This window comes from Salmo salar, chromosome ssa12 (genome assembly GCF_905237065.1).
Source record: "Salmo salar chromosome ssa12, Ssal_v3.1, whole genome shotgun sequence".
NCBI lineage: Eukaryota > Metazoa > Chordata > Actinopteri > Salmoniformes > Salmonidae > Salmo > Salmo salar.
In genome coordinates, this window is record NC_059453.1 from 74,770,016 (window position 1) to 74,793,404 (window position 23,389).

General features: G+C 42.1%; 1 protein-coding gene across 6 annotated transcripts in view; it reads right to left on the minus strand.

The window, feature by feature from the left end:
- The window catches only part of cadpsa (Ca2+-dependent activator protein for secretion a), a 151,862-nt gene that overhangs the window by 71,982 nt on the left and 56,491 nt on the right, over positions 1-23,389 (minus strand). For all 6 annotated transcript variants that reach the window (XM_014133444.2, XM_045691769.1, XM_014133438.2 and 3 more), the window contains 5 exons: positions 22,653-22,764; positions 22,291-22,430; positions 16,935-17,001; positions 11,433-11,541; positions 4,198-4,410 (listed from right to left, as the gene is read on the minus strand). In XM_014133444.2, coding sequence (XP_013988919.2) covers positions 4,198-4,410; positions 11,433-11,541; positions 16,935-17,001; positions 22,291-22,430; positions 22,653-22,764 — 641 coding nt within the window. The remainder of the gene's footprint in view (positions 1-4,197; positions 4,411-11,432; positions 11,542-16,934; positions 17,002-22,290; positions 22,431-22,652; positions 22,765-23,389) is intronic.

Genomic DNA, 23,389 nt, shown 5'->3' on the forward strand with positions numbered 1-23,389 from the left:
AGAGAGCATCATGAAGAACAAGGAACACACCAGGCAGGTCCGAGATACTGTTGTGGAGAAGTTTAAAGACGGATTTGGATACAAAAAGATTTCCCAAGCTTTAAACATCCCAAGGAGCACTGTGCAAGCGATAATATTGAAATGGAAGGAGTATCAGACCACTGCAAATCTACGAAGACCCGGCCGTCCCTCTAAACTTTCAGCTCATACAAGGAGAAGACTGATCAGAGATGCAGCCAAGAGGCCCATGATCACTCTGGATGAACTGCAGAGATCTACAGCTGAGGTGGGAGACTCTGTCCATAGGACAACAATCAGTCGTATACTGCACAAATCTGGCCTTTATGGAAGAGTGGCAAGAAGAAAGCCATTTCTTAAAGATATCCATAAAAAGTGTTGTTTAAAGTTTGCCACTAGCCACCTGGGAGACACACCAAACATGTGGAAGAAGGTGCTCTGGTCAGATAAAACCAAAATCAAACTTTTTGGCAACAATGCAAAATGTTATGTTTGGCGTAAAAGCAACACAGCTCATCACCCTGAACACACCATCCCCACTGTGAAACATGGTGGTGGCAGCATCATGGTTTGGGCCTGCTTTTCTTCAGCAGGGGCAGGGAAAATGGTTAAAATTGATGGGAAGATGGATGGAGCCAAATACAGGACCATTCTGGAAGAAAACCTGATGGAGTCTGCAAAAGACCTGAGACTGGGACGGAGATTTGTCTTCCAACAAGACAATGATCCAAAACATAAAGCAAATTCTACAATGGAATGGTTCACAAATAAAAATATCCAGGTGTTAGAATGGCCAAGTCAAAGTCCAGACCTGAATCCAATTGAGAATCTGTGGAAAGAACTGGAAAGAACTGCTGTTCACAAACGCTCTCCATCCAACCTCACTGAGCTCGAGCTGTTTTGCAAGGAGGAATGGGCAAAAATGTCAGTCTCTCGATGTGCAAAACTGATAGAGACATACCCCAAGCGACTTACAGCTGTAATCGCAGCAAAAGGTGGCGCTACAAAGTATTAACTTAAGGGGGCTGAATAATTTTGCATGGCCAATTTTTCTGTTTTTTATTTGTTAAAAAAGTTTGAAATATCCAATAAATTTCATCCACTTCATAATTGTGTCCCACTTGTTGTTGATTCTTCACAAAAAATTACAGTTTTATATCTTTATGTTTGAAGCCTGAAATGTGGCAAAAGGTCGAAAAGTTCAAGGGGGCCGAATACTTTCGCAAGGCACTGTATATTTTTAAATCGTGCCATTGGAACACAGGAGTGATGGTTGCTGATATTGGGCCTCTGTACGCCTATGTCGATATTCCATTTAAAAAGAAATCTGCCAGTTCCAGCTACAATAGCCATTTATAACATTAACAATGTCTCCACTGTATTTCTGATCAATTTAATGTTATTTTAATGGACAAAATAAATTTACTTTTCTTTCAATTACAAGGACATTTCTAAGTGACCCCAAACTTTTGAACGGTAGTGTAAAGCCTCGCCTTTTATATAAGGACTTAGAAATGTCCTTGTAATTGAAAGAAAAGCAAAACATGTTTTATATATATACACACACTTAACTTAGCATACCAATAATATTATCTTCATTTGAAACCGAAAAACATATAGTAAGTTTTTTTTTTAACCTTTGTGGTGTTACACTATACAGTGAACATATGCAGGTGTGAACTAGCAAGTAGTTATTTGGTAACTGATTGCTTCCCAAAATAATTGTGCATAGACCACACTGTTTAATTCATGACATGGCACTTTTAACATGGTAATTTCCAGTGGCTGAGAGACACAGGGGCCTCCAGTCGTTGTCAAAAACAACCACTTCACTGAATTCACTTATGTCCTCAATTCTACTGCAATTATGTGAAACATCACTATCGATAAACCATTGTAGTTTATGTTGTGGGTTTTAGCCTTGTTTCTGCCTAAACCCTTTGTCACTATATTGGTAAATAAAACTGTTGGAAAATATGATTTGATGATGGCAGTGATATTTAGTATTATTGGTATTTGAAATATATGACTTGAAAATACAAGTTGGTGTTTGGAAATTGACCTTTTTCTAAGAGGGGCATTAATGTTCAATTAAGTTGCTGAGAGAGAGAGAGAAGAAAAGAGAAGAGAAGAGAGAGGCAAATATGCAGATAGTTTCACCAAAGCAAACCAAACTAAATCAGAGTTACATGCATCCTAGTCTGGTAAGGATATAAGTGAATCCTAAAAGAATCAAACAGAATCAAAATAAATGTTTTCTAGAGTGGTCTAAGACAGAGATAAGATAAAGACTTGAATAGAGGGAGAGACTAAACAAAAGAAGAGGAGGAAGACAGGGAGGAGAGCACATTGCTTTGGTCAGATAATCAGTGTGGATTATCTAAGCTGCGCCAGCAACGGGGAGCACTTACCCTTGAATCCAGCTACGAGATAGCGGGGTAAGAAGGACCAAACCAGAGAGACTTAAAGACAGAGAGCAGACACAGAGATCTGACCTACAGCAGCTGGGCTAGGGACCAGGGACACACACAAAGCGAGAGAGAGAGGCAGAGACAGAGACAGAGACCAAGGCAGAGAGAAAGAAAGTGAGGGAAATAGCTCATAACACTGGTAAACAACTGATATAACGGGACACAGGGGAAGAGAAACAGTAATCAAAAAAGACGAAAGGCTCAACTATAAAGAGATTAATATAGATATATAGTGAAACTAATAGATACAGATAGAGAAGAGAGCTCATGTGATAACAAATATGGAATAGGAGAGCGTACTGATGAAAAATAACATTTGGTGATGATAGTAGAACGAAGGGAAAAATAAAAAAGTTAGGGAGAAGTGTTCTCTCTCCTCCATATTGATGTAGACACTGCACTGTGGTTGCTTCGGGTTAGATGAAATACATTGTTACACACACACACATCCATATGTAGAATAAGTACCCACCATAATGGCGCGTATCATCCATTTAAGTTATAATGCCCTCGACTTTGTCTCGGGCCTAACAACAACCAAGCCAATATATCCTCCAAACACCGGCTTCGAGGGCATTATCACTTTTATACAACGGGTTACCAACATATTCAAATAATGATAGACATAATTATAAAAAAATGTTACTATATTTTGTAGAATTTATTCATACCATTTCATTCTTCCACGAGATACAGCCCGGACACAAATTTAAGTGACTGGTCATTCGTTCGGTTGCCAGAAACGCGACCCAGTCATTCAGTCTTTTTGTTCTGTATCTATGGACGAGACCCAGTCACTCATTCGAAATGTTCCATTGCCATACTGGCTGGCAACGTTCTTATCACTTGCTTGCTAGCTAGCCAACTACGGCTAACTTACAGTCACGTCAAACAGTGCAGCCTGAATAACAGCAAAGTGGCTGCATTTGCGTTTGTTTAAGTTGTTTTCTATTTGGATACATCAATAACAATGAGCTAACAATTTCACCTGGCATAGAAAATGTGCTCTCTCGTCAGTAAGCTGTTGTTGAGAGGAGCTAGCCAACAACACAGCTAACACAATCACTTTAAACTGAAGCTGAAAAAGACTGCAAACTAGCTGCATTTCATTTTATTTTACCTGTTTTCTATTGGCATCTCTTTGTATATATCCATAAAAATTATGCCAGCGTATTCATGACTTCTACTGGCAGAGAAAAGCCGTCTGCCTGTCTTGTCCTGACACGTTCATTACTGTGGGACAGCTGGAGGTCGAATTTCAATATTGAAACAATGTTGCAAAATGTCGCAGAGACAGACAGCAATGTTTATACAAATATCCACTGTTGGAAACCAAATTCCAGTGAGACAGTGGATTGTGCAGTGAGATAGAATAGAGTAAATAGGCACTTCAAAATCATAGCTTTAGCCGGTGGAAACTTGTGGAATAGACACCGGCTGGAATAAGATTTTAACCAACTGGCATCCAGGATAAGACCCACACATTTAAAATACACACTTGTGTCATGTGAAGAGAAAAAAATACAACAAAACAGGTCACCTCGAAAAGAAGTCCAACGAAATCTGTATCTCGATAGATATAGAGTTAGGTTAGACATAACAGCAGTGTATATTGGGGTGGCAGTTTGCTGGGTACTGTAGTTCTTCGTGAAGCTGAAACAGTGAGAGCGTGGTGGGCCTCGTGGGCACAACAGGGGCCGACACTTACAGAACTGGGAGATGGGTGCATCTAGCTGGGGTGCAGACCCGGCTCTGTTGTTGAGTTTCTGGACCTGGGTGGGGGGGATGGGCTTGTGGGACTGGCCCGTGGCCCGGTACATGGCCTGGACCCACAGGATACGGTCCTGCTCGTCATCACTGGCAAAGATCACAGTGTCGCCCTCCTTCACTGCGTTGAAGAAGGTCCTCCCACCTTCCAAACCTAAGGAATAAATCACTGTTAGCACTGTTCGTAGGGCTAGTGCTACTGGTACATACCAGTGCCATATATTTAGGCCCTGGTAGTCATTTACATTTTAGTCATTTAGCAGACGGTTTTATCCAAAGCGACTTACACTATGTGCATTCATCTTAAGATAGCTAGGTGAGACAACCACAGTAGCACAAGTACTGTTGTAACAAGTAGTGATTCAAGGTAGTTATCTCCAGAAAAGGTATCTGACTTATATTTGCACAGGCTAAATTCCCAAGAGAACAAATGGTTGGTGGTTATTAATGTAGGACACAAATACTTTATTTGCACTGTAAAGCCAGATTGTGATTATCTTACCTGCCTGAGGGTCATGTGCATGTTTTGTGGGTAGGGCTGTCAGAGTTAATCTGTCACACCCTGATCTATTTCACCTGTTTTTGTGCTTGTCTCCACCCCCACCAGGTGTCTCCCATCTCCCCTCATTATCCCCTACGTATATATAACTGCATTTTCTCTTTGTCTGTTGCCAGTTTGTCTTGCCCTGTCAAGTCCTACCAGCGTGTTCCCTGTGCTTTAGTTTTGGTTTTCCTAAGATGGCAGCATCACGACTAGGTCTTAGAAAACTTTGCAGTATTTAGTTTTTTAATGTTCTATTTTTTACATTATTAGCTCAGGAAATGTTTTGTGCCATTACTGTACAGCCGGGAAGAACTATTGGATATTAGAACGGCGGTAACTCACCAGAACTACCAGCATTACGACCAGGAATATGACTTCCATGGAGCAGATCCTTTGTTCACTCTTCCCAGACAAATTTAACTTATTCCAGAGGCCGACCCAAAACATTGTCGGCGGAGGAGAGGCACTCGAGGCGGCCAGCTGGTTCGACTTAGGAAGCGCGCACACCACCCACTGCTTCTGAGTATATTACTCGCTAATGTTCAGTCTTTGGATAATAAAGTTGATGAGCTTAGAGCAAGGATTTCTTTCCAGAGAGACATCAGGGCCTGTAACATACTTTGTTTCACGGAAACATGGATTCTCTGTCGGAATCAGTAAAGCCTGCAGGATTCTCAGTACATTGTGCAGACCGGAATAAATATCTCTCCCGGAAGCAGAAGGTTAGCGACTCGGTGTAATTCTATTAACATAGAGGAACTCAAGTAATTTTGTCCACCCGAACATAGAATACCTCGCAATTAAAACCCTTGTGTTGGCCTAAGGGTAAAAAAATGACCCGCCACTATGTTTAACAGCAGAGAAAACCCACTAAATTATATTTTTTCAACTTGAAATTGTATTACTTTTCCTAGAGTGACCCCAAAATTATAAAAAGCGAAACATCGCCTTTGTTCATATTTCCATGAAAGCTGTACACCACCAGGGTACAAAGACTGTCTTAGGGTCATTTTTGACCAGGCAGTTATAAAATAATTTACACACACATACAGAAAATTAGATTATGTGTGCTACTGATTGAACTCAGCCAGCATCTCCTGAAGAGGAAGATCACCATGGTTGGCACAGTCAGAAAGAAGAAGCCTGAGCTCCCCCCTGCACTCCTCGCAACAAGGGGGAGAGAGACCTTCTCATTAAAGTTTGCCTTCACCACCGCCACTCTAGTTTCTTACCTCCCAAAGAGGAAGAAGAATGTGGACAAAACGGCTGAGATCAGTGATCGTGAGAACAGGAAGCCAGCCATCTTCCTGGACTACAACCATAACAAAGGAGGTGTGGACAACCTGAACAAGGTGATTGGAACTTACATCTGCAGGAGGAAGACTGCCGGCTGGCCCCTGGTCATCTTTCATAACATCATTGATGTGTCCTCTTACAATGCCTTTGTGATATGGAACAAGATCAACCCTACCTGGATGCCTGATAAGCAGAACAAGAGGAGGGTGTTCCTGGAGCAGCTGGGAAAGGCACTTGTAACTCCACACATTCAAAGAAGGGAGCGCCTCCCGCACACAGCAGCCTCTGCAGCGCTTGTGTTCAGGGGGCTGAATCTTGCCCTGATCCACCTGAGGCTGCAGCTGGGGCAGGCAAGAGGAGGAGATGCCAATTCTGCCCCCCAAAGAAGGACTATAAAACAAATACTATGTGCTGCACATGTGAGAAATACATCTGCAAAGTCCATGCACACACACTTGCATACTGTCCTACATGTGCTAACTAGAGTTGATTGATTTATGTTCTTCACAATTTGTTTTGTATTTATTAACTTATTTTATTCTTATTTATTGTTGTTGTTGATACACCTTGTGGGTGAGGGCAATGGCTAAATAAATGGGAGAAGACTAGTATTTTGTAGTTGAATTCCTCATTGTACAGTATATAGGAATATATCACTATGTTGCCAAAAAAGTTCAAGACTTATTGTTTCCCTTCAATAAAATGCATTCAAAACTACTTTCTGCACATTTCTGCTACCTTCTTAGACTATACAAGTGCTATCTCTTGCTAAAAAAATGTATGTTTACATCTATGCAGTACCTTTAGCAATAATAATAATAATAATAATAATAATAATAAACCTCAACTTTAGCAAAGAAAACAATTATGACAGGTGTGTTGTAATAAAAACGAGTGCTGTCTTTCTGTGTTGTGAAGAGGGAAAACCCAGATATTCACAAAGTTTCTGATGAATGACAGGTTGTTTCTTCATGCAAAATAGATTTGGGGTTTAAAATTCAATTAAGCTGCTTTATTTTAGGGGTTTAATGAAGGCGGGTCATTTTTTACCCTTACACGGAACCCAAACCCAAACCCATGCTCCATCGTGCGCGCTCCATCGTGCGTAAATGTATTTTGTCCCCCCACACCAAACGCGATCACGACACTCAGGTTAAAATATCAAAACAAACTCTGAACCAATTATATTAATTTGGGGACAGGTCGAAAAGCATTAAACATTTATGGCAATTTAGCTTGCTGTTGCTAGCTAATTTGTCCTGGGATATAAACATTGAGTTGTTATTTTACCTGAAATGCACAAGGTCCTCTACTCCACCAATTAATTCACACATAAAACGGTCAACCGAATCATTTCTAGTCATCGCTCATCCTTCCAGGCCTTTTCTTCTCTTGACTTTATATTGTGATTGGCAACTTTCATAAATGAGGTGCATTACCACCACTGACCTCGTTCATCTTCAGTCACCCACGTAGGTTTAACCAATGAAGAGATGGCACGTGGGTACCTGCTTCTATAAACCAATGAGGAGATGGGAGAGGCAGGACTTGCAGCGCGATCTGCGTCAGAAATAGAAATGACTTCTATTTTAGCCCTTGGCAACGCAGACACTCGTTGGTGCGTGAATAATATAGATTTCTAAATTTATTTTGCAACGCTTGCGCACGCGACGCGAGCGGTGTAGTCAGCCTGTTAGGACAAGGGGAGTATACAGAATGTTAAGACTACACAAGGCTATTATATTATCTCCCAAGAGAATTCTCCTCCGTCATCGCCACGGACGTTTACATCCCACCTCCAGCCGAAACCTCGACGGCCCTCAACAACCTTCACTGGACTTTATGCAAACTGGAAACCACATATCCTGAGTCTGCATTTATTTTAGCTGGGGATTTTAAGAAAGCAAATCTGAGGACTAGGCATCCAAAATTCTATCAACATATTGACTGTCCTACTCGCACTACTAAGACTCTCGACCATTGCTTTTCAAACTTCCGGGATGCCCTCCCCCTGCTCTCCCTTCGGCAGATCAGATCACGACTCCATCTTCCTCCTCCCGTCCTATAGGCAGAAACTCAAACAGGAAGTGCCCGTGCTTTGTACTATTCAATGCTGGTCCGACCAATCAGAATCCACTCTTCAGGATTGTTTTGATCATGTGGACTGGGATATGTTCCGGGTAGCTTGCGAAAATAATCTAGACGCATACGCGGAAACGGTGACTGAGTTCATAAGGAAGTGTATAGGAGATGTAGTACCCACTGTGACTATTAAAACCTACCCTAACCAGAAACCATGGATAGATGGTAGCATTCGCGCGAAACTGAAAGCGCAAACCACTGCATTTAACAATGGCAACTGGTAATATGGCAGAATATAAACGGTGTAGTTATTCACTCCGCAAAGCAATCAAATAAGCCAAACGTCAGTATAGAGATAAAGTGGAGTCGCAATTCAACGGCTCAGACACGAGACGTATGTGTTAGGGACTACAGACAATCATGGACTACTAAAGGAAAACCAGCCACGTCGCCGAGACCAACATCTTGCTTCCAGACAGGCTAAACACATTCTTCGCACACTTTGAGGATAACACAGAGCCACTGACGCAGCCTGCTACCAAGGACTGTGGGCTCTCCTTCTCCGTGGCCGATGTGAGTAACACATTTAAATGTGTTAACCCTCGCAAGGTTGCTGGTCCAGACGACATCCCTAGCTGCGTCCTCAGAGCATGTGCAGACCAGCTGGCTGGTGTGTTTTCGGGCATATTCAATCTCTCCCTATCCCAGTCTGCTGTCCCCACATACTTCAGGATGGCCACCATTGCACCTGTACCCAATAAGGAAAAGGTAACTGAACTTAATGACTATAGCCCCATAGCACTCACCTGTCATCATGAAGTGCTTTGAGAGACTAGTCAAGGATCATATCACCTCTACCTTACCTGCCACCCTAGACCCACTTCAATTTGCTTACCACCCCAATAGATCCACAAACGATGCAATCGTCATCACTCTGCACACTGCCCTATCCCATCTGGACAGGAGGAATACCTATGTAAGAATGTTGTTTATTGACTATTGCTCAGCATTCAACACCATAGTACCCTCCAAGCTCATCAAGCTCGAGGCCCTGGGTCTTAACCCTGCCCTGTGCAACTGTGTCCTGGACTTCCTGATGGGCCGCCCCCAGGTTGTTTAAGGTAGGAAATCATCACCTCCACTCCGCTGATCCTCAACACTGGGGCCCCACAAGAGTGCGTACTCAGCCCCATCCTGTACTCCCTGTTCACCCATGACTGCGTGGCCAAGCATGCCTCCAACTCAATCATCAAGTTTGCAGACGACACAACAATAGTAGGCTTGATTACCAACAGCGACGAGACAGCCTACAGGGAGGAGGTGAGGGCTCTGGGAGTGTGGTGCCTGGAAAATAACCTCTCACTCAACGTCAACAAAACAAAGGAGATGATCGTGGACTTCAGGAAACAGCAGAGGGTGCACCCCCCTATCTACATCGACGGGACTGCAGTGGAGAAGGTGGAAAGCTTCAAGTTCCTTGGTATACACATCACTGACAAACTGAAATTAACCACCCACACAGACAGTGTGGTGAAGAAGGCTCAACAGAGCCTCTTCAACCTCAGGAGGCAGAAGAAATTTGTCTTGTCACCTAAAACCCTCACAAAATGTTACAGATGCACAATTGAAAGCATCCTGTCAAGCTGTATCACCGCCTGGTACGGCAACTGCACCGCCCGCAACCGTAAGGCTCTCCAGAGGGTGGTGCGGTCTGCCCAACGCATTACCCGGGGGCAAACTATCCGCCCTCCAGAACACCTACAGCACCCGATGTCACAGGAAGGCCAAAAAGATCATCAAGGACATCAACCACCTGAGCCACTGCCTGTTCACCTCGTTATCATCCAGAAGGCGAGGTCAGTACAGGTGCATCAAAGCTGGGGCCGAGAGACTGAAAACCAGCTTCTATTTCAAGGCTATCAGACTGTTAAACAGCCATCACTAGCACATTAGAGGCTGCTGCCTATAGGCATAGACTAGGAATCACTGGCCACTTTAAGGAATGGAACACTAGTCACTTTAATAATGTTTACATATCTTGCATTACTCAACTCATATGTATATACTGTTCTTTTTTCTATAATATTCTACTGTATCTTAGTCAGTTCTGCTCTGACAACGCTCGTCCATATGTATATAGTCTTAATTTATTCCTACTTAGATTTGTGTGTACTAGGTATATGTTGTGTAATTTGTTCGATATTACTTGTTAGATATTACTGCACTGTCGGAGCTAGAAGCACAAGCATTTCACTACACCGGCAATAACATGTATGTCACCAATAAAATTTGATTTGATTAGTCTTCCCAGTTCTAACCTTTCTGCCTGTCCTGACCCTAATCTTGCCTGCCATCCTGTACCTGCCTGACTCTGATTTGGATTACAACTCTTTACCTGCCTTGATTTAGCATTTGCCTGTCCCTTGTATTATAATAAACTCTGAGACTCATACTGTCTGCCTCCTGTGTCTGCATCTGTGTCACGTCCTGACCATAGAAAGCTGTTATTTTCTATGGTAGAGTAGGTCAGGGCGTGACAGTTTTTTTTCTTCTAGTTTAGATTTTCTATGTTATGTTATGTTCTAGTTTTTGTATTTCTATGTTGTTGTTTTTTGGGATGATCTCCAATTAGAGGCAGCTGGATATCGTTGTCTCTAATTGGAGATCATACTTAAGTAGTTTTTCCCACCTGGGTTTGTGGGAGATTGTTTTTGAGTTAGTGTATGTTTCACCTCTTCGTCACGGATTGTTGTTCTTTAGTTTATTTGTATGTATTGCATAGTTTCACAGTTTAATAAACAAAATGTGGAATGATACACACGCTGCGCTTTGGTCTGCTCCTTCATCATACGACAACCGTGACAATCTGGGTCTTAACTGATTATGTCAAGGCTCAGGCTAACTCAAGCTAACGTTTTGTAATTTTAGTACACCATTTTTTGTTTATCATGATTAAATCGCAGTTTGTCTGAAAGCGGTCAAAATAAACTAAAAACATCCAAAATATATAATCAAAAACATCAGTGATGTCAAAACAATTTGACATTGAGGTTAAAGAAAGTGTCCTTTGTCAAATTAAATGATTTTGCTAACCGTTACTTGGGACAAAATCAATCAATATTGAGCTGTAATCTTAAATTACAGCTCAAATTCAGCAAATTCTGAATTAGCGATTCATTGTGATTAATTACAACAATCCATTGGTGAACCCGATTGCATTTTTTTATTGTTTTACAGCCCCAGTTGTGTGTTACCTGGCTGAGGGTCGGTGTAGTCTACAGTGTAGCCGTCCAGTGTGAGCAGCTCCACAGGCTCTGCCTTCTTCTCTCTGTAGCTGCACATGGCAAAGGTATACTGGCTCACCTGCACCACAAAGAGAGGGGACAGAGTGCTACTATTAGTTACTGTACATTTTATTCATAGTACTACTCCAGCTGCCATTTACCTGGTACTTCTCACAATAATGCATAATACCAATGAGTACAGGGACCCCAGAAATGTAATAGAATTGGTAAACTGCTTAGTAATTACTATGTAACTACAATTGTAGAATACCAGGTAAATAAAAAAGAGAGCATAATATCTTATCAGTTGTCCTTAACCCCATTGTGCTTCAACTCTCACAGATGACACATTTTCACTAACCCAGGCATTGGACCACTTGTTCGTGATAACCAACCGGGATTAATAGGTTAATGAGCCAATAACCAGGCATAAATGGTCACCAGATGCTGGTCAAGATAGGCATATGGGAAAACAATCTGTGTATGTGTGTGTGTATATGCATTAGTAAACGTGTGTGTGTGTGTGTGAGAGAGAGTATGGGAGGGGTAAGTGACAGCTGTGTTGCCCACTCTTGAACCTCTTTTCAGTAATGTGTGTGAGTGTGAGTGGGTATACAAGGATAATCACATTATAATTAGATGAATGAAGTGGCCAAGCCAGGGGAAGAGGGGCTGGTTCAAGCTCGGTTCATGGCTGGTGGAGAGACTGTAACAATGTACAGTGCCTTCAGAAAGTATTCATCCCCCTTGACTTATTCCATATTCTGTTGCGTTACAGACGGAATTATAAATGGATTTAAAAAAACATCTCACCCATCAACATACAATACCCCTTAATGACAAAGTAAAAACATGTTTTTAGAAATGTTTGCAAATTTATTGAAGATGAAATACAGAAACATCTCATTTACATACAAGTAAATATTCACACCCCTGAGTCTGTACATGTTAGATTCACCTTTGTCAGTGATTACAAATGTGAGTCTCCTGGGTAATTCTCTAAGAGCTTTGCATACCCGATATTGTACAATATTTTCCCATTATTATTTTCAAAATTCTTCAAGCTCTGTCAAATTGGTTGTTGAGCATTGCTAGAAAGCCATATTTAGGTCTTGCCATAGATTTTCAAGTAGATTTAAGTCAAAACTGTAACTCGGCCACTCAGGAACATTCACTGTCTTCTTGGTAAGCAACTCCAGTGTCGATTTGGCCTTATGTTTTAGGTTATTGTCCTGCTGAAAGGTGAATTCCTCTCCCAGTGTCTGTCGGAAATTAGACTGAGACAGGCTTTCCTCTAGGATGTTGCCTGTGCTTAGCTCCATTCCGTTTCTTTTTTATCCTGAAAAACTACCCAGTCCTTAACAACTACAAGCATTCCCATAACATGATGCAGCCACCACTATGTTTTTGCCACAAACATAGCACTTTGTATTCAGAACAAAAAGTGAATTGCTTTGCCACATTCTTTGCAGTATTACTTTAGTGCCTTGTTGCAAACAGGATGCATGTTTTGGAATATTTTTTATTCTGTACAGGCTTCCTTCTTTTCACTCTGTCAATTAGGTTAGTATTGTGGAGTAACTATAATGTTGTTGATCAATCCTCAGTTTTCTCCTATCACAGCCATTAAACTCTGTAACTGGCCTCATGGTGATACACCATCCAATGTTATTTATTTTTTAATATATTTTTTTACATTTAACATTTATTTAACTAGGCAAGTCAGTTAATAACAAATTCTTATTTACAATGACGGCCTACCCCAAAGTGTAAGTAATAACGTTACCATGCTTGAAAGGATATTCAATATCTGCTTTTTAAAAATGTTACCCATCTACCAATAGGTGCCCTTCTATGTGAGGCATTGGAAAACCTCCCTGGTATTTGCGGTTGAATCTGTGTTTGAAATTCACTGCTCGACTGAGGGACCTTACAGATAATTGTATGTGTGGGGTACATAGATGAGGTAGTCATTTAAAATGTAAAATAATGTTAAACACTATTATTGCACACAGAGTGAGTCCATGCAACTTATGTGACTTGTTAAGCAAATCTTTACTCCTGAACTTATTTAGGCTTTCATAACGAAGGGGTTGAATACTTACTGACTCAATAAATTTCAGCTTTTCATTTATTAGTTAATTTGTAAACATTTCTAAAAACATAATTCCACTTTGATATTATGGGGTATTGTGTGTAGGCAGGTGACAAAAAAAAATCACAATTTAAGAAAGGCTTAATTCAGGCCGTAACACAACAAAATGTGGAAAAAGTCAAGGGGTGTGACTACTTTCTAAAGGCACTGTATGTTTCCATGAACAGCAACATGGTGCGAGTGTGCATGTGTGCTTTAAAAGTAACTCATGTCGATGAGAGAGAGAAGAGAGTGAGTATTTATGTTCTTGTGAATGTAGAGTATGCATCTATCCAGTGCTGATACAGTGATATTCTGGATTATTATGTTATTCTGCTACAGACAGGGACAGAGAGAGGTGGAGAGAGGGGATCAGAGAGTAAGGGGGCGGGTGGTCAGGGTGCTGTTGCTGGGGCCGTTGCCAGGGCGGGGTTATGGCCCTGACTCTGTCACTCAGCGTGGACAGACGAGTGCGGGAGTGACACCCTGTCACAAGAGATGGGAGCCTGACTGCTAGGTGCCAGTCATGCCAGGGCAACCCGCGGATCCCGGCCAATCCTGCACCATTGTCACCTCTGCTGCAAGTGGCAGCTCTCACTGGCTGCAGCCTGCCTCTGTGTGACAACAGAGATTCACTGTCAGGGCACTGATGAGGCCCCGGGTGGAGCTCGCTGGGCCGCTGGGACACTACCCAACTTCACGGTGCCCACTTGCCTTCGGGACGTCACTGGGGCACATCAGAACTCCCCCTCTCTCCTTCCTACCCCCTCGCCTGCCTCTCTCTCTCTCTCCTACCACTTCCCTGTTACGTCCCCTTGCCTGTTAAAGTTTGGGCCTGTCTGGACCAGGCAAGATAGATAGACACAGAGATAGACACAGAGACAGACACAGAGACAGACACAGAGACAGACCTGCTGTCAAACTGACCGTTAAAGGATTCTAAAACACTTGGCTCCCTGATTACCCTACATGCTTTGCTCTTATAACCTTGTTATTGTTGAGAGTCTGTCTATACATTGGATTGTTTGATGGGTGGGGTGGGGCTGGGGGGCAGACCAGAGATGTGATCAATGTGGTTGTTTGTCAGGGAGGGGATCACTGGGTATGAAAGTTGTCATAATCAACTGCTTAATAACTTTACTCCAGAGCTAGTGCACAGCAGCAGAGAGAGAGAGAGAGCGAGAACGAGAAAGAGAGAGAGAAAAGAGCACGAGAGAGAGGGGAAGTGAACAGAGAGTGGAAAAAGAAAAGAGAGAGTGAAAGAAGGAGGGAGGGAGAAAGACTAAGAGTGCAGAGGGGAGCTGAGTGAGAGAGTGGCTGCTGCCAGCTGTGTTGGAGGGCAGCCTCCAGACTGCTGAATAATTAGACTTCACTTTGCATTATAAAAAACTGGTTTATGGCTCCAATCTGTTCTGTTGAGCAGGGACATGGCAGGGCATTCAACTAGCCAGCTACCACTACAGGCAGGATTAACTCTGTCTGAACGGGGTGAGGGTAGGAGGAGGAAGTGGCAAGAGTTGGGGAGGAAGCCAATAAGTGTGATCCTTCGACTCTTAATTTCGTTCAAACACAGTTTCACAGGTTTAGAGTGGCATTTTTGCTTCTCGTGATGGGATGGTTCAGCGGAGCTCGACGGCTTTGATAGCGATGCTTTCCACTTTCACTGGGTATGAAAGGGACTTATCACACAGGAATGGGGGTTACATGGCATGAACCATCATGACAGCCACCTGGTGGGATGTTCAACCCTGACTCGTTCTTGTTCTCTGGCACATCTAGCGTGTTTACAGTGTCTTAGTTATGACAGATGTACTCCTGTAGAACGCTGTTGATGACGTGTTGTTAGCGTGTTGCTGCCATGTTTCATGGGTGATGCCAGCGTCCGTCACCCAGCCCTGTAAATTATCTACTCACTCCATGTAATTAACAACTCATGAATAATTCAACAGGAAATTAATCTCTGAAATAAATACCCCCCAGTGTAAGCTGTGCTATTTATGAGTATCATGGCAAATGTCAATCAAACGGCATTTAGCATGCGTGTGTGTACCAGACCTGGGTTCAATTACTAATTACTTTCACATGCATTTCAAAGTAAGTTTTCAGAATATTTTTTGTTGTTGAAAAGACAAGTAGTTGGAAACTCATGGAAAGTATTGTCATGTATGTGAAAATACTAAAATAGCCTGACTCAAATACACTCCCATGCATTTAACCCAGGTATTTAAAAATAGTATTTTAAAATACTGTCAAATAGTAGGCTATTTTTATAGAATTATTAGAAAATACTTTCAAATACTTCCAATAGAAGTAGTTGATTCGGGCCACTCAAAAACACAGAATATAATAATCGAATAATCAAATACACATCTGGTGTGCACACCACATTTGGCATGCAGCTGATGTGAACTTGCTGTTTATGAAGTTATTTCACAGGAGGAGGGTTGAACATCACAGAGTGCTGATTGTGAATCTCATCCACAGTAATTAACACAGCTAACTCATAACAAACTCTGAAATACACCCAAACATTTTGTTTCTCACTGAAATTATTAATTTATATTTCATATGCAGTACCAGTCAAAAGTTTGGACACACCTACTTATTGAAGGGTTTTTCTTTATTTTTACTATTTTCTACATTGTAGAATAATAGTGAACACATCAAACTATGAAATAACACATATTTCATCACAACATCAATCTACAAACGTACAAATACATTTGAGTCCAACATAACACGAATAGAGTATTGAATACTTACACGTGACTTAACATAATAAAAACAGAAGCAAGAAAATGTTTTACAAATCAAATTATACACAAACATAGGACATGCATGATGTCTATCTATCTCTCTATGACACATACTGACACACAACAGTCACACAAAAACACACACTTCATCTCACTGTCATAAACAAACAAGCATCCTTTCTCTCCAAGAAACACACCCACACACACAGTGGCAGTCTATTGACCGGTATTTGTCACATGCTGTATGTATAGCTGGGAGCAAGTGAGAGGAGCATTCCGTGGGCTCTTTTAGCTGCGAGTGCTAGGCCAGCCAGCGTACACTCTGGTTTGTCAATCGCCTGTCAACTCCTCGCCCTGAGACATATCCTCCCGAACACAGAGGAGACTGCATAATGCTCCAAATGATGCACAAAAAATGGCTGCTACAGCTACAAAGCTTCTGACAAGAACTGTATTAGACCTTTATCACTCCAGTCAACTAGATGAAGACACGTACTACAGCTTGACAGTTAAAACACATAACATATCACTTATGGGCTAGTGCTGATCATGGTTATTTAGTTGTAAGTATTTTGTTCTTACCTGCACCAAGACATAGAATCTCTTCTTCCATCTCTTCCACACATTTTTACCAATAGCCCATAGGTACCTAAGTAAACAAAAGCAATGGTTTAACATCAGGTTATGTGGACAATGGTGGATGTCCTTTCTACAGAGGATGCTTTACAATATTCCATTTTGTGTTGCATCATTTTGTCCTGGAGAAGTGGCATGCTAAAAAAGCATACGCATTTGTTTATGTTACAATACTATGGCTAAGGACTGTTCTTATGCACGACGCAACGCGGAGTGCCTTGATACAGACCTTAGCCATAGTATATTGGCAATATACCACAAACACCCGAGGTGCCTTATTGCTATTATAAACTGGTTACCAACGTAATTAGAGCAGTAAAAATAAATGTTGTCATACCCATGGTATACGGTCTGATATACCATGGCTGTCAGCCAATCAGCATTCAGGGCTCGAACCATCCAGTTTATGATGATAAATATACAAAACATTATGAACACCTGTTCTTTCCATGACATAGACTGACCAGGTGAATCCAGGTCAAATCTATGATCCCGTATTGATGTCACTTGTTAAATCCACTTCAATCAGTGTACAGTCCTGGCCAAAAGTTTTGAGAATGACACAAATATTAGTTTTCACAAAGTCTGCTGCCTCAGTTTGTATGATGGCAATTTGCAATTACTCCAGAATGTTATGAAGAGTGATCAGATGAATTGCAATTAATTTCAAAGTCCCTCTTTGCCATGCAAATTAACTGAATCCCCCAAAAACATTTCCACTGCATTTCAGCCCTGCCACAAAAGGACCAGCTGACATCATGTCAGTGATTCTCTCGTTAACACAGGTGTGAGTGATGACAAGGACAAGGCTGGAGATCACTCTGTCATGCTGATTGAGTTCGAATAACAGACTGGAAACTTCAAAAGGAGGGTGGTGCTTGGAATCATTGTTCTTCCTCTGTCAAATATGGTTACCTGCAAGGAAACACGTGCCGTCATTATTGCTTTGCACAAAAAGGGCTTCACAGGCAAGGATATTGCAGCCAGTAAGATTGCACCTAAATCAACCATTTATCGGATCATCAAGAACTTCAAGGAGAGCGGTTCAATTGTTGTGAAGAAGGCTTCAGGGCGCCCAAGAAAGTCCAGCAAGCGCCAGGACCATCTCCTAAAGTTGATTCAGCTGCGGGGTCGGGGCACCACCAGTACAGAGCTTTCTCAGGAATGGCAGCAGGCAGGTGTGAGTGCATCTGCACGCACAGTGAGGCAAAGACTTTTGGAGGATGGCCTGGTGTCAAGAAGGGCAGCAAAGAAACCACTTCTCTCCAGGAAAAACATCAGGGACAGACTGATATTCTGTAAAAGGTACAGGGATTGGACTGCTGAGGACTGGGGTAAAGTCATTTTCTCTGATGAATCCCCTTTCTGATTGTTTGGGGCATCCGGAAAAAAGCTTGTCCGGAGAAGACAAGGTGAGCGCTACCATCAGTCCTGTGTCATGCCAACAGGAAAGCATCCTGAGACCATTCATGTGTGGGGTTGCTCCTCAGCCAATTTTGCTTAAGAACACAGTCATGAATAAAGAATGGTACTAACACATCCTCCGAGAGCAACTTCTCCCAACCATCTCCCAACCATCCAGGAACAGTTTGGTGACGAACAATGCCTTTTCCAGCATGATGGAGCACCTTGCCATAAGGCAAAAGTGATAACTAAGTGGCTTGGGGAACAAAACATCGATATTTTGGGTCCATGGCCAGGAAACTCCCCAGACCTTAATCCCATTGAGAACTTGTGGTCAATCATCAAGAGGCGGGTGGACAAACAAAACCCCACAAATTCTGACAAACTCCAAGCATTGATTATGCAAGAATGGACTGCCATCAATCAGGATGTGGCCCAGAAGTTAATTGACAGCATGCCAGGGCGGATTGCAGAGGTCTTGAAAAAGAAGGGTCAACACTGCAAATATTTACTCTTTGCATCAACTTCATGTAATTGTCAATAAAAGCCTTTGACACTTATGAAATGCTTGTAATTATACTTCAGTATTCCATAGTAACATCTGACAAAAATATCTAATGACACTGAGGCAGCAGACTTTGTGAAATGTATATTTGTGTCATTCTCAAAACTTTTGGCCATGACTGTAGATGAAGGGTAGGAGACAGGTTAAAGAAGGATTTTTAAGCCTTGAGACATGGATTGTGTATGTGTGCCATGCTGGGTTTTTCACGCTCAACAGTTTCCTGTGTGTATCAAGAATGATCCACCACCCAAAGGACATCCAGCCAACTTGACACAACTGTGGGAAGCATTGGCGTCAACATGGGCCAGCATCCCTGCGGAACGCTTTCGACACCTTGTAGAGTCCATGCCCCAACAAATTGAGGCTGTTCTGAAGGCAAAAGGGGGTGCAACTCAATATTAGGAAGGTGTTCTTAATGTTTTTAATGTTCTTAATCATCTTGAGCAAATGGAAATTGCAAACAATAACAGAGGTGCTTGTGCTTAGGTTTGCAAAGCTACCGGTCATTTACTAAAGTTACCGGAATCTTCAGAAATGTGGGTAATTAACAGAAAATCTATGGCAATCTATTGTAACTTTGGTAATTTATAATTGAATAACTTTTTATTATTCATATAGAGTATTCATTTATTATATCTTTCTCCATATCTTTCATGAGTATAGTACATAGAACATATGGTTCAAGATAAAAAAAAACATTGAACCATATAGAACATATGGTGGCAGTAATAAACAATGGCAGTAATAAACAATGGCATTATATTCAATTAACTCTGCAACTCTTCCAACTATTGACATTTTTCACAACTGCCACCAGTTTGTCACCAAAACATTGACAACAAATAGATACTGACATAGTAAAATAAACCATCATATGAAACACCAATGGTATTCACCAAGTGTATGGTTTATATATAGGATAATGTTTAACAGCTCTGCCATTCAAATTTTTTTTTAAAAATCTTATTTAATTAATTGTACATGTGGTAAGGCCACACGGAGGGCCAGAGATGATTACAGACACCTGTGATAATCTGAAATACCCAAAAGGGCCACTAGATGTTTTGTAATAGATTACATAAAATTCTTGAAACATACCAAAATTCTGGTAGTTTGCAGGTAAACTTTGAAAGTTTCCAGTAATATACACTCCCTTTGCTACCCTACTTGTGCTACAGTAAAATGTCTCTACTGACCTCTAATGGTTAAAAGTTGTTACTGCTACCTTTTACTATGGCAAGGGTTTTAGCACTAGGGCTACCTTGTTTTTTCATGGTTTTAAAGTGGGAAAATAACTGTTTTCTGATATTTACTTAATTCAGAGAAGAACATGGTTTGTGGATGGGAGTGCCATAAATTCTCCTGACACATCCAGAACTCCAGCTACTGTATGTGCCAGTGGACATCCCTACATGAGGGTATGATCACTGCACTCTGGTTTGTTGAGTGCTATCAGTCTTGAGTCTGCGGAAGTCCAGAATGAGTTGTGTTGTTTCTTGTTGTGTTATAAAGAGATCAGAGGATGAAGGAGAAGGAGGGCTTTGGAAAAGAACATCTGAGGGTGAGGACCCCAGCTCTGCCTGCATCTGCCCGCTCTTCCCCCTGGTCGGGCTATGGGTGCCCTGGCTCGCCTCCCTCTGCCTGTGTACCCTCCTATTTAGTTTAGGGGCATCAGGGCTTGTCGCTCTGAATAAACTAGTGCCCAAGGAGCAGCGGGCAAGGGGGCTGCCAGCAGCCTGCCAGGCAGAGGCTGGTACAGGGAGCTAAGGGCCCCAATGCAGGCTACTGTAGGGCCACCCCAAGAGCAGATCAGGCCCCACAGGCCCTGTACAGGAAGCATATGGAGGAGTGAGTGAGGGAGACAGGCGGAGTGCCTCAAAGCCCAGACACTGGGTAGCACTTAGGCTTCCCCATAGAGCAGGACGTGCACACGCAGACACACACACACACACACACACACACACACACACACACACACACACACACACACACACACACACACACACACACACACACACACACACACACACACACACACACACACACACACACACACACACACACACACACACACACACACAATGGAGGAGACCGGAGGAAGGGAGGAATGTGACGTTAACATGTCCTTATGTCTCTGAGTTGGTGCTGTCGCATCACTTCTATCACTAGCCATCAAGCTAATCACAATCATTATTTGCTATTTGATCTGGGGTGAGGAGGGTGCCAAGACATTTTACTTGATATCCATTTATGACAGTCAGAGTTCTTACTATTTTTTAATGTTCTCTTTAACTCAATCAATACCAACAGGCTGCAGGCAACATTTGAGTGGTTCTGACCTGGTTTTAAACCCCTCCTGAATCGTGTGTTTGGCCTACAGACTTCCTTTGCTCTGAATCCACCCATAGCAGCCATGCACCTGTACAGTCTACAGAGGCTGTGATATTGAGGAGTTTGTGAGACAAGACACAATACCGAAAACGGTTCTTCTCATGAAAATGTCTCTAAAGTCTGAACAGTTTGAGCTATAAACTATTATGAAAAGCTGAGACTCTATCCTGAAAAGCAGAGACTGTTGTCTGTTTTGCTCTATGAGGCTCACAAGTCGCATAGGACTCGTCAGAAGGTAAGGGTTTTTATATATTTTCGCTCATTTTTCTAGTGACATTAGTCTATAAAACTCATGAATGTAACTTATGTCAAATTGTTTTTCATTTTACTTGTAGCCCTGGTTGTCCTGAAAAGAAAATGGTAAAGCACTTCCCTGTGAGGCAAAATATGAAGGCTGGACAAACGGATACATAACATTTGTGACAAAACCAGGCTGATTTGAACTGATTGGGCCTTAACATGGTACATGTTTGTAGAACTGTAAGGCTATGCACACTTTGTTTATGCAGTGTTTCCCATATATTGCTACAGCTGCAAGAGATATGATTTCCTAGAGGAAACACTGTAATGCCGAGCCCAGGCAATGGAACCTGTACAGAGATGTTTCCATTTCACTCAACACGAACGATGACTGTTTTAAATTGCTGGGGTGAAAGCAGTGAATTACTGAAAGAGAGTACTTTATTATGTAGGCTTGATAAATGCAGTAGCACAATATTTGAAAAAATCTAAAATTGTCAAATGTCACAGTGCCAATTACACAGTAAAAAGTTAAATGTATGTTGAAGATAATAGTTTAAAGGTCAAGATAAACTAAAGGTTGCCTGTTTTGGTCAGTCGATCGTCTCTGTTCTGGAAGTGTGTGTTATGCAGTAATAATCAGTACCACTAGATAGCAGCAAACCATTGTTTGATCTAGAGTTTCAGCGCAAAGTAACTTACCCACAGTGCTTCATGTTTTGTGGTTTGTCCATGCGGATGGCCAGTTTGATCTTCAGGTCACTGTCAGGGCAGCCTTTGGACACGGACATCTTGTGTAGTTCTGACTGTTTGGGACTGTTGGGGGTCGGATGGAGCACAACCTGGAAGCACAATGGCACACCCAGTATACCTATTATACAAGTCAAGTCATAGATAAAGCACACAGTCATGTAAGGTTGTATCAATGTATATGTCTATGTATATGTATGATAGTATCAATGTATACACCATATTCATGTCAAAGTAGCAACCGTTTTGAAATGTGAAAAATTAGTTTGCTGCCAATTATGCCTATCTCTGGCTCCAGTCGTGTAGGCTCTTACCCTGCCCAGCTCTTTGTCCTCCAGGGCCAGTACTCCTGTGCTCTCAGTAAACAGCTTCACCTTTACGGCTGGCAGGGGGTGTGTGGTGGTGAAGTCCCCCTGGGTCCCCCAGCTGGAACACACACAAGACCACAGGGAGAGACAAGGGTTAAATAGTGACATGATATATTTGACATGGAAAATGGTGTCTTGCTGCTCTGTTACAGATCATTTATTAATCACACATTTAATCTTTTCACAGAAGAGGGAGAAGAGAATTTATATGTTTAAATCCACTTTATTGAATCAAGACCCTACACTACAGTAGTGAGGAGAGAGCAAGAGCAAGCGAGTGTGTGTGTGTGTGTGTGTGTGTGTGTGTGTGTGTGTATGACAAACCCGGTGTATTCAGAAGACACATTCTGAGGAAGAGATAGCACAGGGAAACCTTGACAGCACAAGCACTATTACATAATTCCTTGATCACTCAACATGCCTTTGGGATGCATCACAACCATCTGTGAACTAGCTCCAAGCTGTGAGGTGTTTCTGTGTGTGTCATTTCGCAGTGATGGGCTGCATCTCCTTTCTCTGTGGTCTTACAGTATATCTGTGAAGAATATCCCGTTTTACACTTAAGTCCTGTACTTACGGCAGTTACCATCTATGAAGCATTTCCCTGATGTGATGGATCCACAGTGTGAGTATTCCTTTGTAACGTTTAACTTCCCTGGGCTAGGTGGGACGATCGACCCTGT